This window comes from Prunus dulcis, chromosome 7 (assembly GCF_902201215.1).
Source record: "Prunus dulcis chromosome 7, ALMONDv2, whole genome shotgun sequence".
Lineage (NCBI taxonomy): Eukaryota > Viridiplantae > Streptophyta > Magnoliopsida > Rosales > Rosaceae > Prunus > Prunus dulcis.
In genome coordinates, this window is record NC_047656.1 from 20,338,244 (window position 1) to 20,362,191 (window position 23,948).

General features: G+C 40.5%; 6 protein-coding genes and 1 long non-coding RNA gene across 11 annotated transcripts; 3 read left to right on the forward strand and 4 right to left on the reverse strand.

Annotated features, from left to right (window-relative positions):
- Positions 1-430: 430 nt before the first annotated feature.
- On the reverse strand, positions 431-1,880 carry LOC117635790. Of its 2 annotated transcripts, none has more exons than XR_004586947.1 (2): positions 1,714-1,880; positions 431-1,279 (listed from the first exon to the last, which is right to left on the reverse strand). It is a non-coding gene; the product is annotated as an uncharacterized LOC117635790 (long non-coding RNA). The 2 variants fall into 2 exon arrangements; XR_004586948.1 differs by having other exon boundaries at positions 431-1,334.
- Positions 1,881-1,930: 50 nt separating this feature from the next.
- Positions 1,931-3,233, forward strand: LOC117635789 (peptidyl-prolyl cis-trans isomerase CYP28, chloroplastic). Its single transcript, XM_034370154.1, has 2 exons — positions 1,931-2,658; positions 2,747-3,233. Exons 1-2 carry the CDS (start codon positions 1,980-1,982, stop codon positions 2,956-2,958), a joined length of 891 nt encoding a protein of 296 aa, XP_034226045.1. The 5' UTR covers positions 1,931-1,979; the 3' UTR covers positions 2,959-3,233.
- A 3,140-nt stretch (positions 3,234-6,373) lies between these two features.
- Positions 6,374-9,098, forward strand: LOC117636170 (homeobox protein knotted-1-like 4). 2 transcript variants are annotated; one of them, XM_034370662.1, is made up of 6 exons: positions 6,374-7,268; positions 7,728-7,848; positions 7,945-8,135; positions 8,223-8,354; positions 8,452-8,588; positions 8,693-9,096. In XM_034370662.1, exons 1-6 carry the CDS (start codon positions 6,777-6,779, stop codon positions 8,727-8,729), a joined length of 1,110 nt encoding a protein of 369 aa, XP_034226553.1. In that variant the 5' UTR covers positions 6,374-6,776; the 3' UTR covers positions 8,730-9,096. The 2 variants fall into 2 exon arrangements, with proteins under 2 accessions (XP_034226553.1, XP_034226554.1); XM_034370663.1 differs by having other exon boundaries at positions 6,499-7,268; positions 8,701-9,098.
- Positions 9,099-9,170: 72 nt separating this feature from the next.
- Positions 9,171-10,619, reverse strand: LOC117636172. Its single transcript, XM_034370664.1, has one exon. The coding sequence runs from the start codon at positions 10,009-10,011 to the stop codon at positions 9,394-9,396; it is 618 nt and encodes a 205-aa protein (XP_034226555.1). The 5' UTR covers positions 10,012-10,619; the 3' UTR covers positions 9,171-9,393.
- A 111-nt stretch (positions 10,620-10,730) lies between these two features.
- LOC117636169 lies at positions 10,731-17,411 on the reverse strand. 3 transcript variants are annotated; one of them, XM_034370661.1, is made up of 11 exons: positions 16,943-17,411; positions 14,783-16,674; positions 13,417-14,692; positions 13,148-13,335; positions 12,902-12,973; positions 12,665-12,817; positions 12,412-12,575; positions 12,137-12,284; positions 11,503-11,625; positions 11,316-11,403; positions 10,731-11,205 (listed from the first exon to the last, which is right to left on the reverse strand). In XM_034370661.1, the coding sequence occupies exons 2-11, from the start codon at positions 16,670-16,672 to the stop codon at positions 10,988-10,990; spliced, it is 4,320 nt and encodes a 1,439-aa protein (XP_034226552.1). In that variant the 5' UTR covers positions 16,673-16,674; positions 16,943-17,411; the 3' UTR covers positions 10,731-10,987. The 3 variants fall into 3 exon arrangements, with proteins under 3 accessions (XP_034226552.1, XP_034226550.1, XP_034226551.1); XM_034370659.1 differs by having other exon boundaries at positions 13,417-16,674; XM_034370660.1 differs by lacking the exon at positions 16,943-17,411 and having other exon boundaries at positions 13,417-16,689.
- A 2,288-nt stretch (positions 17,412-19,699) lies between these two features.
- LOC117635644 lies at positions 19,700-20,491 on the reverse strand. Its single transcript, XM_034369982.1, has one exon. The coding sequence runs from the start codon at positions 20,405-20,407 to the stop codon at positions 19,886-19,888; it is 522 nt and encodes a 173-aa protein (XP_034225873.1). The 5' UTR covers positions 20,408-20,491; the 3' UTR covers positions 19,700-19,885.
- An 825-nt stretch (positions 20,492-21,316) lies between these two features.
- Positions 21,317-22,760, forward strand: LOC117636058 (probable E3 ubiquitin-protein ligase RHY1A). Its single transcript, XM_034370494.1, has 4 exons — positions 21,317-21,494; positions 21,649-21,914; positions 22,011-22,129; positions 22,239-22,760. The coding sequence occupies exons 2-4, from the start codon at positions 21,756-21,758 to the stop codon at positions 22,540-22,542; spliced, it is 582 nt and encodes a 193-aa protein (XP_034226385.1). The 5' UTR covers positions 21,317-21,494; positions 21,649-21,755; the 3' UTR covers positions 22,543-22,760.
- Positions 22,761-23,948: the final 1,188 nt, after the last annotated feature.

Sequence of the window (23,948 nt, forward strand, 5' to 3'; positions counted from 1 at the left end):
GCAAGTCCGGTAAGGATTCTCTTGAAGCGGATTTATTTATTTCATTTAAGCAGAATTTAATGGTTGATTTTTTTATTTTATTGTTCTTGACTGTGTGGTGGATATCTTGAATTGGATTTATTTGTTTTCAAAATCAAAAGATTTTCTTGAACTTCTCCCTTTAAGAAAATTAAAAAAAAATGAACAATTGGGTTGTGTTTATTAAGCTCTTAAGATTTCAATTTTGAGGAAGGATAGAAAACAAAGGAGAGGATCCTCTTCGTTCATCTAATACTGCTTATGGATTGAAAAATAGTTACCTGCTCGTTGGTTTCTGGCTAAAAAAAAGTGTCGAAGTTTTTTTTTGCTGGAAAAAGAAGTATTGAAGTTAAGATACTCCTTTTGTAGTAACTAGCAATACATGATCTTGCCTACATATGATTGTGATTGATTTTCCATCAATGAGAACAATTATACCATAACGCATAATTATAAGATATAATTCTATCATACAAAGATCATGAGATTACAGAAAAACAGAGTAAGCTATTTGAGTTAGAGTGATCAAGATTCTAGAATACCCTACCGTGACAGATATAGATTCTGGAATATCAGCTTCTGTTGCCATTAATCTGCAGATAGTGGATTCTGAGGCGCATGAAGGAACTTTGTTTTGATCCAAACTCCAAAAGCTAGCTCAAACTTTGGAGCTTTTAAGTTGAATTGAATCCACGGATGCAGCTAGCAAGCTTTTTATGTCTGCCTTGCTGCTGCTGCTGCTGCTGACTACCTTTGCAGCTTTTGAGTTTAGTGTTTTTTTTTTCATTAGATATCTGTATTAATCTATTGATAGTTATATTAGCAAAAGCAGCAGCCACGGGAACTGACAAAATTGCCACTTTTTATATGTCCCTCAAGATGGAAAGACTGATATGCTTCCTCTTTTTTCTCTTTTTTATAGGATATGATTCCACTTTGGCATACACCTTTTCTATTTACCTCAAGTTTTTGACAGAGACACAGCAGATTGACTTCTCTTCTTCATAAATGGCACCATTTTGACAAATGGTAGGAAATCCTCTAGCAGCGTCATCTCGTACATACAGATTATATGGTGATATAGCCCGCACCGCCCACTTTAACATATGTACTAGAACATCAAAACACCTTCAAGTTTGGGTATTGGAAGAAGGATCTCTTTCTTTTCAATTTGGTAAGGAAGCGGAGCAGCTCCTACTTTGTGATATACCCAGCCAGCAGAATACTTGGAGGGAGCAGGAAGCCCAGCAACTTTTTCTTCCTGATTTTTAGTTTGTGGGCGAAAATAAGAAAAGGTGACCTAAAAGGCTAGAATTCTGCATCATTCACTACATTTCAGCAAGTATAGAGCAATGGTATGGACCAGGTTGCTACAAAGCTTACTCAAAATTAACCAAATGGTAAATATGAAGATTACGAAACCAGATTTACTTTTCAAATTTCCTTGCAGAGTCAAAACAGAAGAGTTACCCCAAATTTAATCAGGCAGTGGATTCAATTTACAGCATCCCATCCCATAGCATGATAGCAGAAAAGAAAACACAACTGCCCTATCTTCTCACACACAGATTACATAAACAGTGACAAACAGGCAAATTATCTTTCACAGATGATCAAACAAATAATACTACCATTTCAAAACAACATGCGGATTGATTCAAGTGCCAAAATTAGGGGAGAGATTCAGAGTTGTACCTTTTTAGTGAACTCAAAGACTCCATATGCCAGCCAAAGCTTCCTACTTTTTTTTTAACCGACCAAAGCTTCCTACTTGCGAAAAGAAAATTTGCAAAGTACTTTAAAATATTTTAAAAAAAAAAAAACCATAATTTTACGAACCTAATTAATTATCCAAAAGTAGGCCCCACCATCCTCCTCCGTGGCTGGCTATCTATCCCTCTGTCTCCTCCAAAGCCCCAAATCAAAAGCATGCCCAATCCAACCCAACCAACCGGAGCCTAATGGGCTACTCTGTGACTACACCACCCGGTCCGCCACGCATTCTCTACAACCACCACCACCCGAACCCGAAGTCCATTACACACTTGACCCGACGCTCCCTCCTCCTCTCCGCCCCACTCTCCCTCACCCTCCAGCCACCACCATCGTCCGCTGCAGCATCTCCTCCGCCACCCGACACCACCATTACCGACCGCGTCTTCATGGACTTCAGTCTCTGCCCCACCTACTTCCGCCCCTTATCCTCAGCCGACTCAAAACCCACCCTCTGCCCCGACTCGGTCCCGCTGGGCCGGCTCGTCCTCGGCCTGTACGGCCACCACGTCCCCCTTACCGTCTCCAACTTCAAGTCCATGTGCACCTCCTCCGCCTACAAGGGCACTCTCGTCCACAAGCTTTTCCCCGGCCAATTCTTCTTCGCCGGCCACCAAGGCGACAAGCCCGGCGACGTCCGCCGCCCCACGGGTCTCGCCCGAAACACCGAGACCGTCGATTCCAATGCCTTTGCTCTGACCCATTCCCGCCCCGGCCTCCTCTCCCTCAACCTCTCCGAGAACGACGACGAAGACGACATCAAGCTCGACCCGGATTACCGAAACGTCGAGTTCTTGATCACCTCTGGGCCCGGCCCATGCCCCGACCTCGATTACAAGAACATCGTCTTCGGCTCAGTGCTCGAAGGTTTACTCTTTCTGCAAGATTTGATTTTTATTATTTTCAAAATTTGAGCTTGGTTAGTTGAATTTGTGTTTTGGTTTTGGTTATGAAGGTTTGGATGTTGTGACGGCCATTGCTGCTATACCTACATACAGACCATCTGAGAAAATACAGCAATTCAACGATTTTGCAGAATTTCTTGGGGATGAGAGAGCGATGAATGCTCGGGCTCTGTGGAACAAGCCTCTGAAAACAGTGTATATCAGTGACTGTGGTGAGCTTAATGTGGCAAAGCCTTCTCTTTCTCCTCCTAGTCTTCCTTAATTGCATCATATACATACATACATATCTGTTATTGTTGTGCGCTGATTCAATGATTTTGTTGAGAGCCTTTGTAATTGTATGTAAATCTTCTTCTCAAAAGATTTTGGAATGAGCACATTACATGCTTCATGCATTTGATGCATGAAAATTGTGTTATATTACAGGACTTGCATCCTTTAGTGGCAGAAAATGATGTTCAATCTGATCCCAGTGAAACCAATTTAAGGATTTACAGACCTCTTTTGATGCATATAATGCAAGCTGTATTGCTTACACAGAGCATGAGTGTGTGATACTCTAATCTATATTTACATTTTGTGGCACAATCTCAAGGTTAGATGATAGATCAACTCAAGGGAAAACTCACAAATCATGTGGAAAAATAGTCATTCTATAGTGAGGGACTTATATATGGCCCTTAGATGAGGTAGGTCTTTTCTCTCAGACTAATGAATTTGATTTCATGGCTAACCAATTTGATCAAACGGTTAAGAGATAGGTCATCACCAAAGGGCTATATATAAAGCCCTTACTAAAGAATTCTTGGTGAGAGGATAAGCGAGAACATAGGTTGTGATGCTTGGTGGCTGAGCTCAATTGATTTGATATTACCAGTTATGTTAAGGTGTTAAGGTGTTAAGGTGTTAAGGTGTTAAGGTGTTGGTTTGTTTAAGGAGAAGATAAGTGCAATTAAGATGAAGGGTCTTAGAAAAACCTTTGGAGTTGGACCATGAACTCCTTTTTTTCTATGCTGCCTCATTTCATATTCATACGGTAGCAATGAATATTTGTCCATCCACCAGAATAAGAATTGGACTCAGAATTTGATACGTTGCAGCAGAGAGTGAGTGATAGAGGAAGAATAACAGGTAGGTTGGGCTTTGCCTTGAACTCTGTCTGGGCCGAGCTCTGTTCTGTTTCTGTTGAGAGATAGATGGGTTTTTGTTTTGATATTTGGCTGGCAATGGCAAAGAATTTAGAAAAAGTGAAAAAGAAAGAGTGTGTTGTGCTGTGCTATGTATGGATGTATGTAGTTGATGATGCGATGCAGTGCAGTGCAGGGATAAGATCCAAAGATAAGTTAGATAACCATTGGGGGGTGGGGCCACTGATTCATTTAACCATTGGATGCATCCCATCCATCTCTAAGCCTGTACACTGTAACTGTAGTACTAGTGCTGACTTGTGCATGCATGGGCAATGGCAATGGGCAATGGGCAATGGGCAACGGGCAACGGGCAACGGGCATGGGCGGATTCTTTCTTTTCTTCCCCAAAAGAAAAGTTGCAAAACAAAACATACAACCAGGATATGTGACCTTTTCTCCCCCTTCATCGGGTCATTGCCCAAAGAATCAAAATCAAATCAACTTCTCATTGCACTTCAAGCATTTCCACAAATTTATTTCAATATGCCATTGCCTGCCTCTTTCCACCAGTGTCATTAAATTGTAGGTGATAACCAAAATTTAATCCTCAGATATCATTAATTAACCAAATTAGATAATAAATAATAGTTTGAAACTAACTAGCACGAGTCAATTTCAGGAAACCAACTACTGTATCTATTACCATTATACAGAGACCTTGGATCAGCGCCACATTGGGCCCCACAGTTGCAGACCCAAAGCACAAAACGATGAAGAGGAACCCCTTTTCTTTTCTTTTCTTTTCTTTTCTTCCGGGCATTTACGTAGTAGAACATGTCATAGTCATAGATAATAGGTATAGGGTGGGGACCACGCACAGGCGAGCGTGAAGGGCCTGCTTCTGCTCTTCTGCTCTTCTGCTGTGTGTGAGTGACTTCAGCCGCCAGCGCCTCTCTCTCCTCTCCAATCTACGACTGTGGAGTCTCTCATCATGAGTGACTCTATTCGCATTTGCGATGGCCCAGCCCAGGTGGTCCCCATCTTCCCGCTGCTTTTTTACAGCTGTACGAACAGGATTCTCTGACAGTGGCGTGTATTCCCAAGTGGTCCATGAAACCTACCGCGGACACGTGTACTTGTACGGGTCTGAGGTCGCTGTGCTTCGGTAGGGACAACTGACGACTGTCTGACGAGGAACACAAAAGGAAACGTCATTCCGAGTTTGGTAAACTGTCTACGCTGTAATCACCAGTGCACATATAAGAAAGAAAGAAATAAATAAAATCTAACGACTTCCGCCACATCTGTCAACCAATGCAAACTATGTTCCCTCCTTGCTTTCATCTCTGCATCAAAATAATATTAAGACAAAAAATTAGCTCATGCCTTCAATACTTTCCCTTCATTTTCAAATTTTAGTTAGCCTATTTATAACATAAGCTTTGATCATTATGTATTAATCACGATTATTTCTTACAAGTCTAGATTGATGTGAGAATGCTAAAGATGACCAGTTCTTTTCAATCTTTATAAGTCGAGTATAGTGGTTACCGTGGAGGGTGCACGGAGTCATTGGATAATACTCAATAGGCGCTCATTTGATATGTGAATATCAAGTCATGAATTGAATATACTAGAATGAAAGTATATGTTACGAAGATTATGTATCATGTTTTTGGTGACTTTTTCATATTTAGCATGATTTGTGATGAATTTCAAGTATGCATGTGTTAAGAGTCATTTAAAAGTAATTAAAAAAATTCGAATAATTTTTTATTTCTTAGATGTAAGTACAATATAGACAATAAAAAATTATAATCATTTAAAATATGTATGTATTAATAAATGCAGATAAATAAAATAAAAAAAGAATGATTCCGATACCAATTATTGATAAGTAAACATATCATAACACGTAAACATACCATAGAAGGAAGGTGAGAAGGATTAAATGATGCGCGCTTATCGAACCTCGTAAGGTATTGCTCTCTTGTCTATATAGATTTGTTATGAGTGAATATTTTATTAAGCGGTGTCCTGCTATTTTGTCTTTGTCTTGTAAAGCTATGTTGTTCGAGAGCGTAACCCAAGGGTTAAAGGAGAAAAGTTGCTTCTGACAAAATTAAAAATAAAGGAAAAAAGTTGCTGCGTCCTGCCTACTTTCCTTCCACTTTTCCTTCCTCTCTCTCAAGACTCAACCATTTAAAAATAATATAAACGATTTCAATGTCGACTGCTGTGCTGTCCTTCCTGAATATGAAGGGGGTGGAAACTTGTCTCAAAATCATGTAAAGAAACTTCTTGCAACACTACAAAAACCTAACTCATATAAAATCTATGTTATATATTATATGCCTCCAAATATTGGTACGTCAGATATCCCAAGGGGTCAAGTATGGAGCAATTAACAATCACAATGACAATAACGCCCCAAAATGCCACCCAACGGTCCAAAACATTTCAATAATTTTTCCATCAATTCTCACCGTTGGATGCGTTGTGAGCTTTCTATACATCAATGGCTACTTACTATTACAAGTCTACAACACATCACAATTTTCAATCATCAATAAATCAATGTTTGTCTTATTTACTGGGAACGGCAACTCCCAATTACATCGCCACATGGCACTCTATCTCACCGTCAAAACATCCTCCTCGGTCCTGGCGTCACCCATCCATCACTCAACAAAGTCGTCGTCTCCCAAAAAAAGAGCTTCTGCACTCCTTTAATTGCTTAATCCAGCATTCAAGTTTCAAACTTTTAACAGCACCACTTTCTCTCTAACTCAGAACATCACAAATTTTTTTTTTTCCTCTCTCTCTCTCTCTCTCTCTCTCTCTCTCTCTCAGCTCCAAAAACTGCTTTTTTCCGAACCACGTTTTCTTGTATGTACTGAAACTAAAAGCTCTGTGCTTTTTTTACAATTTAATTGCAAAGACCAAAGTAATGGCGTTTCATCATCATCATCATCACCAGCAGCAGCAAACCCCTCCAGAAATGGCGTTCCACTCCTTCGCCTCGGACCAGCCGCCGCTCTCCGGAGCTCCGACGTGGCTCAACAACGCCGCGTTTCGACAACAGAACAGCTTCCTCCACGACGCGCGCAACGACGACGTCGTCATATCACCGTCGGGGAAGAGCAGCAACTGCAGCGGCCGGAACCGGAGAGAGATAAGCGGCTACGACGGCGAAGAGGAGGAAGAAGACGAACTGGAGTGCGAGAGCGCGAGGTTCAAAGCGGACTTAGTGGGCCACCCTCTGTACGAGCAGCTTGTATCGGCTCACGTCTCGTGCTTGAGGATCGCCACCCCCGTCGATCAGCTGCCGAGGATCGACGAGCAGCTCGTGCAGTCGCAGCGCGTGGTGGATAAGTACTCTGCGCTTCGAGCCAATGGGGATGTCCAAGTCATGGATGAGAAAGAACTTGATTTATTCATGGTTAGTTTGTTTAAATTAAATCTCTTTCAACACTTAATTTTTCATTTCCTATGATCTTTTCTTCTTGTGGTGTTGTTGAAAGTCTACAACTTTATTTATTTCGGGTCTGGATATTTTAGTGGGAAAGTGCAAATTTGGTTGATCAAAATAATAATCAGAGTGTCATGTAATTAGTTTCAGTGGCAACGAAGAATCCTGTTGTTCAATTCTCCAATTATTCATCTTTACAAGTGCTTTGGAGAATCTTTTACTCTTTAATTAATTTGTGTCATATTTCCCCCACTTACTAATTCTGATTAGTGGCATGCCATGGAATCAGAATCTGTTCTGCAAATAAGTATCGAGTCTTGTTGATGTAAATGGTTTAGTCTTCTAAAGATTAAATAGTTTCTGATATTTTTCTCAACTTTTCCTCTTTCTCACCTTCCCTCTTTGTCTTTGTTCATTCGGCTACTGTAGACAAACTATGTTCTACTGCTATGCTCCTTCAAAGAACAATTGCAGCAACATGTCCGAGTTCATGCCATGGAAGCAGTGATGGCTTGTTGGGAGCTCGATCAATCTCTACAAAGCTTAACAGGTCATTTCTATTTCTTTTCATATTTCTACATGTACAGCAGATAAGTGGCAAGTTTACGAATGGTTTATAACTGAACAGCTTGAGATGCATTGACAGGTGTGTCAACGGGTGAAGGCACCGGTGCTACAATGTCCGACGACGACGACCAGGTCGACAGTGACATCAACTCGTATGATGGAAGCCTGGACGGGCCTGACACCATGGGTTTCGGTCCTCTCGTTCCGACTGAGAGTGAGAGGTCCTTGATGGAGCGTGTAAGGCAAGAATTGAAGCATGAACTGAAACAGGTATATGAACTATAAGACTTGCAAAGCATGTATAATATATTTGCTAGATGGGATATAGAAATGTAGCTAATAACATCTGCTTCTCAGGGTTACAAGGAAAAGATTGTAGACATTAGGGAGGAAATTCTACGCAAGAGAAGAGCAGGTAAACTGCCAGGTGACACCACTTCTGTCCTAAAATCTTGGTGGCAATCGCATTCCAAGTGGCCTTACCCTACGGTGAATTTCAACTTTGATATAATCCCCTTGTAGCTTTCTGTTTAGCAAATTAATTCTTTTTAAAATGGCTATTAAAACCGTCGTTCGCTTGGAATAGGAGGAAGACAAAGCCAGGTTGGTGCAGGAAACAGGCTTGCAATTGAAACAGATCAATAACTGGTTCATAAATCAAAGAAAAAGGAATTGGCACAGTAACATTTCCTCAACTTCTGTTTTGAAGAGCAAACGCAAGAGGTAGGATTGTATTAAACATATATGGTCGTTTTGTTCACATAAGTTTGTTTTCATGAACTTTATATAAATATATTTTTTTTTTCATTTGTAATTGGGAAAAAAAGTAATGCAGGTGACATCAGCAGCCAACGATTGAAGTAACTGTGTGTGACACTTGACAAGTCCACAACTTATGGAAAAAAAGAAAAAAGAAAGTCTAGCATCAGTGAGAGAGCAATATTTGGCCATACAGAAAGAGGCCGCAAGGAACTTCGTATTTCTGATACAGTAAAAGGTTAGACCAGCAAATGAAGGGCATCCTGATGTCTGATGTACCATCTCATAAAACTTTACGCATATGTAACACGAAAAACTCGAACCAGGTAGTCTTTTTGTACCACGTTTATGTGGATCTAGCTAGATATAGAATTTTTGTATACTAAGCGTCTCTAAATTAAACGTTTGCTTTCTATATAATTTCTATGGATGAGAATGGCTACAAAGACAGTTGTCTATAGCAGTTTATGGATGTTTTGATGTGTTACACCCTGTAGAAATTTGGTATTTTGAGCGAATCGCGGCAAACAACACTAGTTGTGTGCCGCTTTCCATTACGCATTCTGGGTGGTGAGCTTTGTTTATCACAAGCGCCTTGCTTCCTTGTGAGTATTTGAAATTTGCTGTGTAGTCTTCCAAAAACCTTAATGCGAAATTGAAATTAAGGCAAAAGTACAACCCAAAAAAGACTTAATTTTGGTCTGTTTCATAACAGCGCACAATTAACTTATCAAAGAAGGAAACAGGAGAACACCAAACGACACCCAATCTAACGTTTGGATTCTATAGAAGCTGATTCAAGGGTGGTTTCATGAACCGGCCTGCCTATGGAACCATGCTCATTGGACAAAGGAGCGGCAAACCTTGCTGCAAAATCAAGAGCAGCATCATTTCCTTCTCTAGCAACACCCCCATCAAAATTGAGAGCATAACTATGAAAATCATACTGAAATCTAGTATTCTTTTGCTTTTGTTTCTTGGACAACCTCTTGTTTTGTTTTTGCTTCATAGTCTTGCAATATCCAGCAATCTTTCTGATGAAGGTCTTCCACTTGGAGCCGTCCAATACTTGAGTAGACTCCTCAGCCTTGGTCAATTTCTTCCTCCACCACCATGTCGTCTCCTTGTGCCATCCACCTTCTTGCTGCAGTAAGTATTTACGTTCATAATCGTTGTCGTGGTTTTGCCGCCATGTACATGATGTGAACCCAAAGAGGCCAAAACAACCACCAACACCGCAAGGAGGAGAAGAAGAAGCAGCATCCTGGTCTTGATGATAGTCGTCCAAGTCTTCTCCTTCATAACGTTCATACTCGTAGATGGGCGAAGTGTGGTTCATGATCAAGGTTGGTTTGTGTTCATTGTTACTAGCCATCGCCATAATCATTAAGCAGAGAGAAAGAGAGAATGTAATCTAGGGTGAAAGACTCGGAAAGGAAAGGTCTTAAATAATAGGGGAAGCGATAGAGGAGAGTTCAAAAAGGGAAACAAAAATTAGGAAATATCAAAGAAAGAAAAGAAGGGTGGTTGGTCGTCGCCTGGTGCGAAAACCTGTTGTTCATCGCGCTTAAACCTTGCTAGTGAAGAAATAGAATTCCGAAATAAAACAAAACAAGGAATGGTAGTGGGATGGGATGCAATAAGGTTTGACTAGGGGTGTGGCCGGCTCAGTTGCTACGCGGTGTCGTAATGGGAAACAATATTTGACAATGAAAGCCCAAACCTAGCAATCGAAACGCGTCCGGGATTGTTGGGCTTCGGCTTTCCTTAATTAATACCCACACCAAAAACACACAACATACGCACACGTCTTACTGTAGGACGACCTGGTTCTTATTTGAACAGTTGATTAATAGATTCCACAAGAAATTTATTTCCTGGTCCTGGTTCTGGTTCTGGTTCTTGTTCTTATCGCAAGGAACGAAACGATCATGTCCAAATGTTTGTGACTTAAAATCTTCATGTACCTTGTTAAGCATAACCCATGAAACCAACCAACTTCGATCCTTGTTTGTTAGGGTACACAACAGCAGACTATGGGAAATGTTGAATGTTGCTTCCTACCTAATCCAATCCAAAGTGACGAAGCCAACGCAAAAAAATGCATACAAACCAATCCAATCCTCGTGCTTGTATTGACGTGTCAAAACGTGAAAGAAAACACTTGATTCAAAGGCAAACCTAACTGAGTTGACACTTCTATAAGATGTAAATATTTCTGTAGAACAATGAAACGGCTTCTTCCCCTATCACATTAAAACAAGACGCAATAGTTATCTTCCAACAGCCTCAAACACACACCCAAATAAAGGCCCATTGGATGATGGGAGAGACATCTATGATGATGCAACTTGACTGATATATCATTTTTGAATCTGAGGCTGTGTAGAAGGGGGTTGCTGCGGTTGGCTTTGTCCTTTAGGAGGAATCTTTGCAGTCATAGCACGTAATTCGTTTGCAATTTCAGTGAAGTTCAGCCTCTCAGTTGGCTCCGAAGACCAGCATCTCTCCATCAGTGATTTCCATTCTGGATCACAAGAGTCCGGGACTGGTGGCCGCAATGTATTGCTCACAATACCTCCTGCATTATATTATGAAGAACTGGCTATCAGCATCTCTAAATCCGAGTGAAATCTTAAAAGGACTGAGCATGTTTTACAAGTGACAAGTTATTAAGCAGTAGAAGATCACCTATGATAGCACCGTAGTGCAAATCTGCATATGGTTCATCTCCGGTGAGGAGCTCCCACAACACAATACCAAAAGAAAACACGTCTACCTAGTGTACCCAAAAAAACCAAGGGTAAGAAAACAGGTTTAAGAGAGCTTCACAATCATTTGAGATGATCTAGAATAAATTAAAAAAGAAAATACGAACCTTCTCAGAAACAAGGCTACTGCCACCATTCAACAGTTCTGGTGCCATCCATGGAAGTGTTCCCCGCACACCACCGGAGATCAGTGTATGACATTTCACTTTAGATAGCCCCAAGTCACCAACCTGGCGTCATAAGCAGATGGTAAACTCAATCTTATAAACAGTTCAACCAAATACAGAGCATGTCACACTGGATCAATGTTTTGAACTGCACATTGCCAATACAGTGATACTGCTGAAAATAAAAGCATATCAACAAAAAGAGGCAGATTATAACATATGAGAAATCAAGTGAAGTAGGCCAAGCTTGACTCATTCCCATCCAGACAAAGCCTTATCATCTAATTGAGTTCTACAACACAAGGAGAAAGGAAAGAAAAAAAACATAGCCGAAACTAGGTACAGTAATTCAAAGAGTAATTCTTTTTAAAGTTTAAAGACGGAAAAGTGCTCTATTTTTGCTCTTGTTCAGCTCACAAGAAGCATTAATTTTCCTTAAGTTTTCAACAACAAATGCATGCTCTCGAAAATGATACTGCATTTTAAAAAGATTGTGGCTTATTATACGAAAAGAAAGATCACATCAACCACAGAACGGACCAGAATGAGAATGACCAACATTCCAATCACTTACCTTGCATATTGGGCGGTGTGGATCTCGAAGATTGACAAGTAAGTTGTCACTTTTCAAATCAAAGTGTACTATATTCTTTTCATGCAGGTACTCCATCCCAAATGCCACATCCATTGCAATCAAGAGACGCTTGCGCTTGTCCAGACTCCTGCTAAAATGAATTCTGAGTCACCTTTTATCCAATTGGAAATTACATACCAACTAGTCAACTACTACATTCATTCTAATTTTATCAAATTAATGCAAGGAAAAAGAAAGCCAAACAAACACATTACTTCTCATTCTTCTGCAAGGCATTTCTCAGAGAGCCATTAACCATATACTCTGTCACTGTTGCCACTGAACCTCCCGGCCCATCAAGCACAACGCCATAGAAAGCTACCACATTAGGGTGGTGCAAGTCAGCAAGTTTGATGGCCTCATTCCAGAAATCTTCTCTCTGATTGAATACAAAATCTCTCTGATTATGTAAGTGAGGTATTAATAAACAAAAATTAATAGCTTTGGAATCTAGTGCAAAAGACAAACCATGCGCTCTTGTTCTGAAGGCTTCCCAGCAAAACACCTATCATTTATTCTTTTAATTGCAACATCAGTGCCCCTCCATTTCCCATGATAAACAGTACCAAAGGTTCCAGAACCCAATTCTCTCCGCTCTTCAAGGTCACTGTTCTTTATAATCTACCAAAAGAGTAGAAACCGGTCAATGGTACAAGTTAACATCACAATATCAGAATAAGGAAAAATAGAAAACCAAATTTTCACCTGCAATCGGCCTCGGCTATCTGATACTGGAAAACCAAGATTTGCCTTATCTCTGAATTTGGTCTTGACATCCTGAAATAGAAAATGGAAATTAGGAGAGTCCAACAAATGTTTTGAAAGTGTGTGCGTGGTGTGTGCGTGTGTGTGTGTGTGTGAGAGAGAGAGAGAGAGAGAGAGAGAGAGAAACTAGTACACACACAACCAATGAAAATGCTCAAACATGCACATAGATGGCTTCCTAAATACCTCAACTTTCGCTCTGTTTTGCATGCCTGCAGTATTGTTTTGAACATCTTCATCTTGATTGGATTGATAAGCATACTCATCTTTATCATGTAAGTCAGGATTTGACGGCGAAGATGACTGAAAAACACAGGCAGCTACTCCCTCAGCAACAGCTTGAAGTTCTTGCTTTATTTGTTCCTCGGCTGATCCTATGACAAAGAAACAAAACAACATTCTAATTAAGCAATTAACTTAATACTAAAGTAAAAATAAATCAACATTTAACTAACCTTTGGAAGACTGGGCAGGCTCTGAACTAAGATCCCTGTTCAAATTGCCCAGTGACTGCTGACCCCCATCATCCATTCGCAATTCTGTAAATGGTTCTTTTCTCAATTGTATTTTGGTTGGTTTAGGAGGCAAATGAGTATCGTGGCTCAAACTCCAAGGATCCTGATTGCTGAACAGTGAGTTTGAGGAGTCCTGGGGAACAGCATCATTTGAGGTAACACCGTCCACATCATTAGGTACCATCTTGGGCTGCAATCTTAAGTTCTCATCCTTCCATTCAGCAGGAGGTTGAATTCCATTAGTTATATGGGTAGAAACAACAGGGTTGCCATAATTAAATTCATAAGCATCCTGAGGATGGAATCCAACTCTTGATTGTGGGTAAGATTCAGGATTTCCCCACATAGATGGCTGTGCCGCCTCAAAGAATTCTACAGGCTGCGAATTATACCCATGTGAGACTTCGGCAGGGGAAGAAGCCACTACTTCGGTTGGTTTAAAGTGACTCCTGCCGACAGTGTTATCTAGAGTCACCTCCCTACCCCCAACTTGTGGTGCTTTATGGTCAAAGCTGTCTTCCACTCTAGGAGTATCAATGGGTGACTTCCCATGCTCATTATTAACATAAACCTCAGTGGGGCTTATCCTGAGGGTCTCCATTCTCCCATCGATTTGTCTCAGATGATCATATGCAATGCAAGTGTCTACATTGTCTTCTTTTGGAATAACTCCAGGAAATTTGTTGGGGTATGCAGTTGGAGATTCATGAACCAGATATTCTGAAGTTTGAACAGGTGCGCCCCCAACAAGAGGTACATCTTGATTAAAAGGATCATTAACTAAATTTTCCTGTTTAACCTGGTACTGGAATGGCGCAGAATGTTGTTGAACAGCATCATCTTGACAGCGCTGAGGAATAGCGACCATGAATGCGCTATTTGGTGACTGTACGTCACCCCCTCTCCTGATAACACCATGGGGAGCTGAAATCATTGGAAGATCAACTTGTTGAAGATTCATTGTCTCATTTTCACGAGTTCCCTCAGAAATCTGCGAGATCCCAGTCACCTCTGAATGAGATGTTCCAACAAGAGGATCTACTTGACCTTGGACCCTGAGTCGAGCCTCAACTCCTTGCCCAAAATTACCTTCTGCTAATGCTCCACTTACCATAACCATGTTCATTGGTTGAGCTCGCAAATTGTCCTCCAGGCGGGGACTATGATAAGTTGAATTTGAATCAGATACTGGGCTTCCACCACTGTCTCTATGAACCTGTACCAAAGTATCAGAATGAGTATGAGGCAATGCTCTCTGACACATATAACAGTCCTCCAACCTTTGGGATTTCTCAGGATACATTACCTGTTGGTGGGATACCAAACCATCATGAAAAATCACATGCTCTGGTGGTGGAACCTGATGCCAGCCATAAGCACCTCCTACCACTGGTGATGGGACCTGAACCTGATAGGAATTATAGCTTTGCTCAGTAGGAAACTGGACTACCCTGGGAACAAAGGTGCTCTCATCTACATAATGATCTAATCGAGTCTGCTGGGGTTGCATCAATGGCTGAAGCACATTTGGTCTTATATTAACATGAGAAGATGAGGGAGTCATTGTCATGTGCACTGCAGGAATGAAGTGATGTTGGGTGATGCCAGCAACACTATCACAGAATTGCTGTTGAGTATATACAGGACTAGCAGTCCCCAATAGGTGAGCATTTGGGAAACCCATCTGAGGAGGAAGCTGGAGATGATCTGCTCGGTTCATAACTTCTTGGCGAGGACCAACATAAGTTTGCAGATAAGGAGCAGTGGATGGAATGCCAATTCCAGGTTGCTGCAACCCCACTTGCTGCTGCGATACTGTAACAGGAACAGACCTTTCTAACTCACACTCAGGCTGAGAAGGTGATGTTTGGGGAGGCGCAGACTTAACCACAGGAATGCCCAATGGAACTGTAGAAACTTCAGAATAAACTGCAGGGTTAGGATCCACAATTACCAATCTTGTACTATTATCATGAGAAGTAGCTGAATCCCCTTTAGGCGATAATTTGCCTGCTGATGGAGGTCCAGTAGTGTCACCCTGACCAGGAATTGAGCTATCAACAATATCAGTTCCGCTAAAATCAGAATTCTGTGTTGAAGTAGCACTTGTCATACTCTCCTTCCTCATGATACCACCACCGACCCCATCCATAATCCCATTGACAGCATCAACATATCTTTGCTCACTATTATGTAAATCCCCGAATTGTACAACACTAGATGGATCAACTTCTGAAGCAGAAAACAAAAACACCCTCAGTTTTGCGGACCCATCTGGAGATCGCTCAACCAACTTCCCATACTCATCCTTCATATTGTCAAGATCATCAGCACATGAAACTGACACCAGTGCATCGAGATCCTCATCAGGAAGCTGATATTTAATAACCACAGGTTGCCCATATGTATCCAACATCTTCTGAACTAGCTCACTGAAGCTCACATCTCTCCGAACACTAATAATCCTTGTCTGCCCTCCAACGTATCTCAACATTCCATCACTTGGTCTGGGCAAAATCTTTCCCCCAAAGCTGCACAGAAGCTTGACTTTCTTCCCTGACACAGAATCATCTCCACCATCGTCGCTTGCTTGATCAGTTCCATTGCCACCAACCCGATTGCCAAAATTGGCATTATTACCATACCCAGATGTCAAATCATTCCCAGTTTGATTAGCAACATTACCACTGACCTTATTTCCCAAATTGGGATTATAACCAAATCTAACTGCCATATCATTAACACCATGATCCAAACCATTGCCTACAACCCTATTAGACATATTAAAATTACAGACAGAAGGCCCAGAAGCACTTGTTGTAGTAGAAGAGCTTACAAGATCAACAGCATTGCCGCCAAGCCGACCGCCCAAATTAGGACTGTAACCAATTCCAACAGCAACGGCAGTGTTCATCCCTGGATGCCCCACCGGCACAGGGATGCGAGGGCGCCATGTGGGCACCCCAGACATGGCATTTCCATACCCTACGCCAACAAGCCCAGCCTCCGCGACCGTTGATGGGTAAAAGACAGGTATCGAATTAGGGCTATTAACTTCAAGAGCCAGGTTGGGGAAAAGTCCATCTGGGTTTCGTCCAGTTGTAGTAGCGAGCGCAATGCGGGGCTCATCAGCCACAGTTCGAGCTACGTTTAACGGTCTTAACTCTTTGGGAAACGAATTTTGATCAAACGCCATATCTTCAACAATAAAGATTTCAAATCAATCGTAAATAAGAGAACGTAGAATCAAATACGATAAAGCTAAGGCCTTTTCTTCTGGATTACAATAAAGCTACGGTTTTTTCCCCAAGATTTTCTAATTCAAGTATTGAATTTCTTTAATAATCTGGTATAAACCCCAGCCAGATTGCACCAAACTAGAATAACATTTCACAGCTTTCTAACGAAAACAGGGCAAAACAATGAAAAAACAATTGAGAAAAGACAGAGACAGAGAGATAAGTACCAGATTGGAACGGCGTTTGAGAGAGAGAGAGAGAGTGGAAGAGATAAGATGCAGAAGAGGAAAGAAACAAAGAAAGCCTGAGTCGGTGGAGAGCAGTTCCAAATTCCAAGGAAATCAAAGCTCAGTGGCAAACGTCTCAAACAGCACCTCGATTCAGGGTTTTGTTGAATCTTGTTCCTCGTCACTTTCTTTCGCTAAAAATCTGGTATTTTATTGTTTTTGTTCATCTTTGAATATTTTCCGGATGAATATTATTTTTATCGGGAAAAATGAATGAAACTAGAGAATGGCAGTGGGCTTAAGAAAAGTTTATTGTTTTGGGTTGGAGTCTTGGAGAAGAGAGGAGGTGATGTGGGGGGGCAAGGAGGCACGTGGATGTCTTCATGCAATATCGTGAGTCAAAAAAAGTACACAATCATGTTCGTTGGAAACCTGGGAGGATTTGATTCCGTGAGATGGTGACAAGTTTGCAGAGAATGGGAACTTTCTAAGGTAGTGTTGTTGGTGATATATATTTCCTAAAGGAGAGGATCATATCAATCAATATCCAGTTAAAGGGCAAGTGAGAGAAGACAAAAACAAAAGTAGAAACTTTCTTCAAATCCACATTAAATTAAACTCCACGCTACACCTCTTATTTAATGCCATTTTTTACAATCAAATTATTTATAAACCGAAATTCAATTGTGGTTTAATTTTCTTTAACTGCAATTATGGCATGATATCAGATCATAACTTTAGCCTTAAAATCTCCCAACCATGATTACAGATGGTTGATCTTTAATTTTGATGGCACGATCGTCATCAATCTGAAGTGAAGAGTTAATTATATTTATGGCATTATTGTCTTGTTAATATGTCCATCGTTTTTACTTTTGTTAATAAGGAATTAGTAATCTTATCTATTCCCCCTGAGGTTATAGGTTCGATTTTCTCTTTTTTGTATTACTTTGTATGAAATAATAATAATAATATAAATAGTAAACAAGGGAGGAGTGCCATTAGAAATTGGAAAAGGTAAAATACAATTGCTTACGAGTCTATGTTGAAGCATAACATCTCCAACTCTGCCAAATTTCCATTGTTACAAGAAAGATGAACGAAGCTGAAAAATAGAGGTATACCTTTTTATTTTCTTGAGTAAAATACTTGGTTTCTAGTTGGAATAGGGAAACTTCGCCATGAAGTATAATGAGCCGACATTTCTCTAATTTCTTTCTTGGATTATTATATATCCGTTATCGTTTTGGCTTCATCTTTTTGTTATGGTCTAATTTGTAAATCCCAATAGGATAATTCGATTAGTTCTTCAATTGTGACGTGTTCTTACTGGCCCCACAGTTCATGGCGGGGGAGAATGAGGCAAAAGTTTGATAAATTTATACCATGAGCTGCTCTTTTTACTTACTTGGGTGAGGTCGGTCCAATATATACTTTGCTTGATGTTTTTTTGTTTGAAAAGAAAACAAAGCATAAAAAGGTAAACCAAAACGTCAATACGTACGCGGTTTCTTTTTTCTTTTGGAAGAAAGGGTGTTTGATTGATTGACTCAAAGTCAAGAAAGGTGATCCACACTCACACACACGCATATATATATATATAACCAAATAAAACGTCCAACGTTTACTTTTTCTTATCTTATTGGGCAAAGGTTTTAGTAAGTTAACTGTTTTGAGGACTACTTTGTGTTTCATAACTTACAGACATCATTCGTACAGTTGTGTGCATATATAACATCATCATTACCATCTGTTTTATTGTTTTCTTAAACAAACTTAAAGCATGATTAAATATAAATATTCACACTGAAAGAATCACCTAGCTAGTCAAACTAATTAAGGTCGGTTATTATTTTTTAAATTTCATGATGACGAAAGTAATTAACTAATTATCAATACAGTACGCACGTCCACATCATGCGCTATATCTTTCTGGTATTGAAAGTCAAAGTGAAAGGAAAGTACAAGGAAGTTGAGGTTGACTGGACTATTCCCCATTGATTGATGGATGTAGATAGTAGATAAGCCTACACCAGTTATAACTAATATTATGTGTTGCTGGTGTGGTGGTGGGGTCAAGTGTCCTTCCTGCATGAAGCAATGATGTGAATTTGTGTACGTGTGTGTGTGAGATGCGAAATAACTGGGATGTTTCTTTCTAACACGCCCAATTCCCAATTGGCTTCATCTTTTTCAAAATAAAGACGACGCTTGTTTTTGTTTCACTTGTAAGTTGTATTTTACTAGGTTAATTAGGAACTTGGCCTAGCTATAAGGTACTTGGTCTCACTAAAATGTCCCGTGAGAGGGTCCTTAATATTCATCCGGTCAATTACAAAATTATTATTAGATATATATGATTATGAACCCCTCAACATAAACCCTATCATTATAAAAGCTCGTTGCCGTCGGGACCAGACAATAGTTAATGTATGATTGATATGTATATCCATCAGGTCAGGGAGAGTCTGGTTTTGTGCAACCAAGCAGGCCATCATCCTAATTATTAGAGTGTGGGCAGTAGCCATTTTGGACCAGTTCTGGCCAATGCCCATGCTCATTAAATTTCAAGGCCCAGGCTTACAATAAATATATGATGATCTTGCTCTGGTGGGGGTGGCCCATACTCTTGCAATGCATATGCATGCATGCAATTGTTTACATATCGACTAATTGATGACTTAACAAGATTCTACTAATTTAATTATGATTTGAAATTAATCTCAAGATGATCAAAAGAATTTGACTACTCTGCACTGCAAAATTACCGTAGCCCTGGCAATAATTACATTTAATGAACAGACCAAATTTTGTGTCTGTTCATGTAAATATATATACATGATCAATAATTACATTTAAGTTTAACGAACCTAATTAATTATTGAGAAACAATTTATGAATAAAATGAATTAATGAACCAGAGGCCCGCGCGAGAGATGATGATCAACTACAAGCAGTTATTTCCTTAGAGGCAGACGGAGAAGCGGCGGAGTCCTGCAAGGTTCGGGGCGGCGAGGGCGGCAACCGGGCGGAGAAGCTCCTGAAGGGATAGTCCTCGATGTTCTCCTCCTCGTGATCAAAATTGAGGGCGTAGCTGAGTGGGTCGTATTTGAAGTCGGCGGAGGCCGAGTGCCTCCGCGCCGTGTGGCTCCGTCCCATACGCCCGATCAAGCTCTTGCATTTGTCCTTCAATTCCGCGAACTCGTAATGGCTGTTGTGATGGCCGTGATGGTGATGGTGGTGATTGTGGTGATGGCTAGAGCGGGACTTGCTGGAGGAGGAGAAGGAGGAGTTGCGGACGAGGCTGACGTTGGCGGAGTGGGCGTGGGGGGTGGTGGGGGCGGTGATGGAGTGGTGGTGCGGCATCGTTTTGGGGAAGCACGGGATGATGCAGAGGGAGGAGCGGAGTTTCTGCTTGAGGGAGGATGGGGAGCAAGGCTCGTGCTCGTTCAGGGGCTCCATCATTTTTCCCAGTTCGAGTTTGAGGCTGCTTTTGCATGAAACTTGTTGAGAGGGGAGGGAGAGAGATCTTGTGTAGGGTTGGGAGGCGGAGCCTCGTGGGATTGAAATGACGGATGAGGACACGGGGGTTTCGGGGTTTTCATGGGATCGCGGGGACGTGAGAGGGAACCAACTTGTTGAGGCCCCGGATTTCTTGGGATGCTCTTGGGGTTTTTGGTCTTTTAATCCGATTGGACCTCAGAATCGGAATTCAATTCAATATTCAAAGGTTGTCGCTTTTTCAGGTGCTTTAATTTTTTTTTTTTTCTCTCCTTTTTTGGTTCTCCTTAGATTTTGGAGAGGATGAGGATGGGCCCATAATCTCCTAGTGAAATATTCAAAGTCCATTTGCATGAGATATGGGCTGGGCTGTAATTGATCTGAAACCTAGTAAGGACCCCTCGTTATAACCCTCGTTCATTACAGTCTTTCTTTCTGATAAATTATTAGGGAAGAATAATATAAAGGGTCCGATTCCAATTTAATATGAGTTGGTAGGATCCTTAAAATCCTGGTAATGATGTTCCTACTTGGTAGCTCACATGATATAGGAATCTTTGTAATACAACATGACTCAACTACAATGTGCCCAACTCATATTAAATTAGTATAATCTTAGTAATGTAAAATAGCGTTATTCCCGTTTCATGAAAGTCCTTCCTCTAATAGAGAGAAGAGGAGAAGAGAGGAGAGGTGATTTGGTTTGGTTGGTCACGTGGTGGCTGACCCACTGAGTCAGCAGCAGAACCTCATTCGCCACCGCTTGGCTTGGAGTCTTGGACACTTCGTATGCTTTTGGACCAAAAAAATTAAAAAAACAGTTTGTATGATTTGCCATTAAGTTGCACTGCAGCTTCCTCACCCTTTCCATTCCCATTCTCAATTCTCACACGCACTCTCTCTCTGACCTTTTTTTTTTTTTTTGGTCCTCTTTTTCTCATAATCTTTTTACTTACTTTTTAAAGATCTAACTCGCATATATAATTGAGAAGAGAGAGAGCAAGAGAGAGCAGAAGAGGATTGATGCAGATTGTTTTTGCAACCATCAATGGTATGGACCCTCACTTGTCTTGTCTTACACCACCATCTTCATTTCACTCTGATTATTCTCATCATTCACTACTCTCTTCTTCTTCTTAAAGCTTTTTTGCTTGTATTATTGCTCTTCTGTCTTATAATCTCCTCTTCCTTAAATCATATTACAGGATCATATTGGAAGACATAGACATGGATAATTTGTAAGACAAATAAAAGCACTTGCTTTCTTTTGTTTTAATTTTGAGCTGCCTAGGTAGCTAGCTAGCTAGCTGCAATGGCTGGGATGCTTCCTGGTGTGGAATGCGCTCGAAGGAGACGAGTCCATCAAAGCGGCGAGTCACCAGGCGTGGGCATACATGGCTGGACCAGGCGCTCCTCTTTTTGTTTGTATGCTAGCAACCATGAAACTCACCATACCTCCACCTCTTCCCTGGTAATTATCTGCCTTATGCCTTCTGCCACACAATATAACAAATTATGTTACAAACCAACTATATATATTTCTTAACTTTTCTTGATTGTTTTAAAGCAAAGAAGCATATTGAACCAATCATACATGGATGAGAAACTGGGAGTGGAAGCCCGAGAAGCCAAAGGGAGATTAGATGAAAGACTCAGAACACAGAGAAAATCAGAACCCAATAAAAAGTAATTAAGAACAAATTGCCAATATATATGTTCTTACTAGCTAACATAACATGTGTTGTTGATTATCTTATCTATGTGTTTTACATGTTTTGTTGTGTGATGAATTCAGGCATAGTGTTCATAGAGAAGAAGAGAGATGTGTGAATGGTGGAAGATCTATGTTTCTTCTCGGAGAATTGCAGAAAGAAGTGTTTGGAACAAAGAAGAGCGGGTCAAAGAGGTTCAGCTGGGCCAAGTTGAGCTGGAAGGCCTCAGACCAAGATGAGTGTGCTGTCTGCCTGGAAATATTCAGGCCTGGTGAGACCCTGGTGCACCTGCCCTGTGCACACAGGTTCCATTCTGGCTGTATGGTTCCATGGCTACAGAACAATGCCCATTGCCCCTGTTGCAGAATGGGGATTGTCCCCCAGTAAAAAACTCTTTTGTACTTTTGGTAAAAATGGAAATTGTAATCTAGATAAAGCTTTTCCAGTTATAGTTATAGAGTTGGTCTGAGCAATTAGCTTGTATCTAATCTACCATATCTTAGTTTTTCTTTGGTTGAAGTGAAAAGTTGCCAAGTAGTGTTTGATTCCCCAATCATGGTAAATACTTAAAGTTAATTAGAGGCTGCAACATGTTGTTAGGCCCATATAATTCCTCCACTTGCATGAGAAAGGGAGGGAGAGAGCTTCTTGTCATCTTCCATCCTTGAAGGATGAAAAATAGACAAGGTATTTTGTTTGACAAGACTTCAATTTGTGAAACAAGCAAGTGGATGAATCAAATTGCACAAGAGATCACTGTCTATCCATTGTTTTCTTTCCCCAACCTAAAATTGAATACCAGATGAGAAGATGCATCACTCACTCATCATGTGGGCAGTGGGCCAAGAACAGCTTCATTATTTTTGGGACAATCTTTGCTGTCTTGTCTGATCGACCTCTTTTTTTTTTTTTTTGGTTTTAGTGGAAATTATTTGTGGTCGTACTAATCAAATGACATATCTTGGCTGTAAATCATGGGAAGCAAAATGACCATTCGGCTAAGTAAGTGGTAGATGAGATTGTTATAAACAATTGCAACATTATATGATACCTTGAAGATGGAATGTCATTTTCAAGATTGGGATAGTAAAGAAGCTGGCATTGCTAACTAGGATTCCATCCTAATTTGGCTAAACTTTTCTTCTTTTCTTCCCAAACCTACCTTTCCTTTTTTTTGGTTCCTTTCACTGGCTAGCTGGACTTCACTACAGATTAGATTAGATCCTAAAAGTCTTGATTATTAATGGAGAGATGATTTGTTGATTTTTAAGATAAGCTTTGATTATTTGTTCATTCTTTTTTTCTTTTGATTGGAGTGGAGTGTGAGTGATACAAGAGTCCAAAACGTTTGAAAGTTTTCACATGTGATGTGACTCAGACACAGCCTTCGGTAGCACGAAAAAAGGATACCTAGTTTACCTGTCTGGTTTTTAAAGAGCCATATAATACAAGTTTTGTTTAAAAAATAACTCATTTTACACAGCCAGCCTTAAAAAGTTTAGAAAACTAACATATTTTAGATTATCTCAAGATAATGCCATAATCGAAGTTGAGTCGATGTCTGACTTAATATGGAGGTTGAGATGATGGTACAAAATTTCGAAATCTCAAATAACACTTCGACCTAATTCTGGTCATGTCAAGTTCAAAACAAGTTAGTTTCTAAATTTGAAGAATTAAAATATTTATTTTTCAAATTTTTAGGAATAAGAGAAGGTGAGTTTTGTACATATCTCCCCTACCAAAGGCTAAGACTAAGAATGTCAAGGCACCTTTTGTAGGGGAAGAAAACA

Excerpts from the sequence above, each read along its gene's own strand:
- LOC117635789 (XM_034370154.1), top strand. The coding sequence starts at position 1,980 with ATGGGCTACTCTGTGACTACACCACCCGGTCCGCCACGCATTCTCTAC. Across the intron at positions 2,659-2,746 it reads CTTCGGCTCAGTGCTCGAAG|GTTTGGATGTTGTGACGGCC; the intron begins GTTTACTCTTTC and ends TTGGTTATGAAG.
- LOC117636170 (XM_034370662.1), top strand. The coding sequence starts at position 6,777 with ATGGCGTTTCATCATCATCATCATCACCAGCAGCAGCAAACCCCTCCA. Across the intron at positions 7,849-7,944 it reads ATCTCTACAAAGCTTAACAG|GTGTGTCAACGGGTGAAGGC; the intron begins GTCATTTCTATT and ends ATGCATTGACAG. Across the intron at positions 8,136-8,222 it reads TGAAGCATGAACTGAAACAG|GGTTACAAGGAAAAGATTGT; the intron begins GTATATGAACTA and ends TCTGCTTCTCAG.
- LOC117636172 (XM_034370664.1), bottom strand. The coding sequence starts at position 10,011 with ATGATTATGGCGATGGCTAGTAACAATGAACACAAACCAACCTTGATC.
- LOC117636169 (XM_034370659.1), bottom strand. The coding sequence starts at position 16,672 with ATGGCGTTTGATCAAAATTCGTTTCCCAAAGAGTTAAGACCGTTAAAC. Across the intron at positions 11,404-11,502 it reads GTAGCCTTGTTTCTGAGAAG|GTAGACGTGTTTTCTTTTGG; the intron begins GTTCGTATTTTC and ends TGGGTACACTAG. Across the intron at positions 11,206-11,315 it reads GCACTACGGTGCTATCATAG|GAGGTATTGTGAGCAATACA; the intron begins GTGATCTTCTAC and ends AATATAATGCAG.
- LOC117635644 (XM_034369982.1), bottom strand. The coding sequence starts at position 20,407 with ATGATGGAGCCCCTGAACGAGCACGAGCCTTGCTCCCCATCCTCCCTC.
- LOC117636058 (XM_034370494.1), top strand. The coding sequence starts at position 21,756 with ATGGCTGGGATGCTTCCTGGTGTGGAATGCGCTCGAAGGAGACGAGTC. Across the intron at positions 21,915-22,010 it reads ATACCTCCACCTCTTCCCTG|CAAAGAAGCATATTGAACCA; the intron begins GTAATTATCTGC and ends ATTGTTTTAAAG. Across the intron at positions 22,130-22,238 it reads AAATCAGAACCCAATAAAAA|GCATAGTGTTCATAGAGAAG; the intron begins GTAATTAAGAAC and ends TGATGAATTCAG.